The sequence below is a fragment of the Micropterus dolomieu genome, linkage group LG07 (genome assembly GCF_021292245.1).
Source record: "Micropterus dolomieu isolate WLL.071019.BEF.003 ecotype Adirondacks linkage group LG07, ASM2129224v1, whole genome shotgun sequence".
NCBI classification, from domain to species: domain Eukaryota; kingdom Metazoa; phylum Chordata; class Actinopteri; order Centrarchiformes; family Centrarchidae; genus Micropterus; species Micropterus dolomieu.
The window spans coordinates 17451739-17455667 of NC_060156.1; the positions used below are offsets into that span (position 1 = coordinate 17451739).

The 3929-nt window shown below is 37.9% G+C and overlaps 1 protein-coding gene across 1 annotated transcript in view; it reads left to right on the forward strand.

Annotated features, from left to right (window-relative positions):
• Nucleotides 1–2630, forward strand: part of LOC123974093 (beta-galactoside alpha-2,6-sialyltransferase 2-like) — a 36730-nt gene extending 34100 nt beyond the window's left edge. Inside the window, exon 6 of the mRNA XM_046054530.1 lies at nucleotides 1393–2630. Within this exon, the coding sequence (XP_045910486.1) occupies nucleotides 1393–1493 (101 nt within the window). The 3' untranslated portion in view covers nucleotides 1494–2630. The remainder of the gene's footprint in view (nucleotides 1–1392) is intronic.
• Nucleotides 2631–3929: the final 1299 nt, after the last annotated feature.

Sequence of the window (3929 nt, forward strand, 5' to 3'; positions counted from 1 at the left end):
TGACCTTGGATCTCAGAAAACACAGTGGACCAACACCAGCAGATGACATGGCACCCCAAACCATCACTGACTGTGGAAACTTTACACTGGACTTCAAGCAACGTGGATTCTGTGCCTCTCCTGTCTTCCTCCAGACTCTGGGGCCTTGATTTCCAAAGGAAATGCAAAATTTACTTTCATCAGAGAACATAACTTTGGACCACTCAGCAGCAGTCCAGTCCTTTTTGTCTTTACCCCAGGCAAGACGCTTCTGACGCTGTGGCTTGACACAAGGAATGTGACAGCTGAAACCCATGTCTTGCATACGTCTGTGCGTGGTGGTTCTTGAAGCACTGACTCCAGCTGCAGTCCACTCTTTGTGAATCTCCCCCACATTTTTGAATGGGTTTTGTTTCACAATCCTCTCCAGGGTGCGGTTATCCCTATTGCTTGTACACTTTTTTCTACCACATCTTTTCCTTCCCTTCGCCTCTCTATTAATGTGCTTGGACACAGAGCTCTGTGAACAGCCAGCCTCTTTAGCAATGACCTTTTGTGTCTTGCCCTCCTTGTGCAAGGTGTCAATGGTCGTCTTTTGTACAGCTGTCAAGTCAGCAGTGTTCCCCATGATTGTGTAGCCTACAGAACTAGACTGAGACCATTTTAAAGGCCTTTGCAGGTGTTTTGAGTTAATTAGCTCATTAGAGTGTGGCACCAGGTGTCTTCAATATTAAACCTTTTCACAATATTCTAATTTTCTGAGATACTGATTTTGGAGTTTTCATTAGTTGTCAGTTATCATCAAAATTAAAAGGAATGAACACTTGAAATATATCAGTCTGTGTGGAATGAATGTATACATTATACAAGTTTCACTTTTTGAATGGAATTACTGAAATAAATCAACTTTTTGATGATATTCTAATTATATGACCAGCACCTGTAAACTCGGCAGGTGCTTCTAAATCTGTTGATGTATCATCATCCCCCCCATGTTTGTTATTGGTTTCCATCCAATAATATGACCCATATGCACATGCCATTTACAAAAGGAAGTGAACGTGTCTTTTCAGCACCATACTTGCATCATTGTTATCAGTGTTTTTAACATGCATATCTTGTAAAAAGTAATTCAAGCCTCAGATATGCCACCAGAGAGTGATTAAGTGAATTATGAAGTTGTCAAATCATTTAAAAAAAAATAGCATTCATGATCATTTCTTCTTCTGAGGGCAATCTCATACATCTTTGTGTCAAAAGCAGTGAGTTGGTTCAGTGTGCCGTTGTGGTAATCAGTTCCTAAAAAAAGAGATTTTGCTTGATAGGTGGAACGTAGTGACTTGATGAGCCAAATGTAAATTACTGAACAGCCTCAGTGTTGGAAAAGCTTGACTTTGTTACATTTGTTGTCAGACTGTGCCTCAACAGGAAATCAAACTGCACTCTCATCCTGCTGTCCCTCCCAAAAGGCAGCACTGCATCAAACTCCAACATTATGCAGCTTTGAATTATGACAAATCACCGAAAGAAATGTGAAAATCAGACTCTTATGTCACTGACAGTTTGACTGACATTTAGATCGTCTGGTTTGATTTAATCAAACATTTTGTAATGTATGGCTGCCATCATGTGGAAAACAGGATAAACTGCATCCCCAGTACAACCTAGGATGGAGAAAATAACAGGAACACATTACAGCATTATTCAACTAAATGCACTGCAACAGATATTTTCTTTGTGAAGTTTATAGTGTTTGTTAATACTATAAGGTTTTGAGTCAACACTCTGGGAATTTATTGGGATCATAGTTTGTGGTACTTAGTAAATATCCTGTTAGGGATCCCTCAGTCTGTGGTGGTGATACTCAGATATAAATGGTTAAAAGCAGCACACAGACTTCACCAATTTTTTCACTGGGAGTGCTGTGAAAGCAATTTGATGAGAAAAGGATTACTGTCAAAACAGTAAAACCTTTCTAGATCTGAAGAATGGTCTCATCTAACTGCCAGATAGAAAAATGTACATTAGGCTGCATCTTAAGTCACTATCAACTGATCTGTCTATTTGGTTTTTGACAAATTGTTTTATTGTTCAGTATGCAACATGTCAGAAAATAGTGAATAATACTCAAACACAAGGTGACACCGTGTATTAATTTGTCCAAATTCTTGTCTGGAAAATGGCTTGAATGGTTACTTAAGGACTGACCATCTGCTGATGTTGGAGGACTCTCAGGCATAACATGGATTAACAGGTTGGTAATGTAATTGAAACAATACCAGTTAATACCCTTTTTCTATTCTTTTTTTAAAGTGAGCAGTTTATAACCTAACATGAAGCCAATGCAAGGTACCCTGCAGAGAGGAAATGTGTAATAACTGGAGCATTAGTGCATTATAGTAGTTGTGAAAAAGTATTAGCATATGACAAAAGTGACCTATTTTACAAACATTTTAAGATGGACAATGCATGACAAGACTGGCTACCTCTCCCAGGTTTAATTTATCAGGTATTTACAATTAAAGAAATACAATATTTACTTTAGCCTTAGCAATTAATATTAACAACTCTCAGCTTTTAAACATGCTGATCTGTCTGTAATGCAGTAAAAACAAAGTCACCTGGTCTTCGTCATAAACACTAAAAGACAGGAGAAGCGCACTCTTCACTTGAGATCATGTATACAGTACAGATGTAATTAATAAACTGTCAATTAAGTGTATTGCAAGATGATATTGCCACTGAACCACGGTGTTAATGAAACCATTCTTTACCTTTTTGTTTTCTTCTTTAAGTCAAAATCTTCTCATTAATCTTTGTTTTAAAGCCAATTCAATAATAATTTAAAAGAGGCATTTCTTCTTGAAAAGTCTATCAGCTATAAATGGCTACGGATATACTATTGTCTTCATATGCTAGTTGGTATGTTTAATACTTTTGAGTTGATGTCAAGTGGGGTTCACTCATTAGAAATGAGTGATAAGAAAAGAAGATAATCACAAAAACAAGGTGGAATATTGATCCTGGTCAGGCTGAGGTTAAACCAAACCAATGATCAAGTGTAGCGGGAAATGGTGGGTACATGCTGCAGACTCAACAGGTCTTAAGAAGTGATTTTAAGCTTTGAGAAATCAGGGTCAAACATCAGCCACATGAGGGCCAAACTGTTCTCTTCTTTTAGAAGCAAAAATCTTAAATAATGAGAATAGCTACAAACTTCAATACTCAGGATCAGAGTAGTTTGAACAGTGCTATAAAAACATTATTTTGTTAGTGTCCTATAGGTGCTGGTCATATAATTAGAATATCATCAAAAAGTTGATTTATTTCAGTAATTCCATTCAAAAAGTGAAACTTGTATAATGTATACATTCATTCCACACAGACTGATATATTTCAAGTGTTCATTCCTTTTAATTTTGACAATTATAACTGACAACTAATGAAAACCCCAAAATCAGAAAATTAGAATATTGTGAAAAGGTTCAATATTGAAGACACCTGGTGCCACACTCTAATCAGCTATTTAACTCAAAACACCTGCAAAGGCCTTTAAATAGTCTCTCAGTCTAGTTCTGTAGGCTACACAATCATGGGGAATACTGCTGACTTGACAGCTGTCCAAAAGACGACCATTGACACCTTGCACAAGGAGGGCAAGACACAAAAGGTCATTGCTAAAGAGGCTGGCTGTTCACAGAGCTCTGTGTCCAAGCACATTAATAGAGAGGCGAAGGGAAGGAAAAGATGTGGTAGAAAAAAGTGTACAAGCAATAGGGATAACCGCACCCTGGAGAGGATTGTGAAACAAAACCCATTCAAAAATGTGGGGGAGATTCACAAAGAGTGGACTGCAGCTGGAGTCAGTGCTTCAAGAACCACCACGCACAGACGTATGCAAGACATGGATTTCAGCTGTCGCATTCCTTGTGTCAAGCCACTCTTGAACA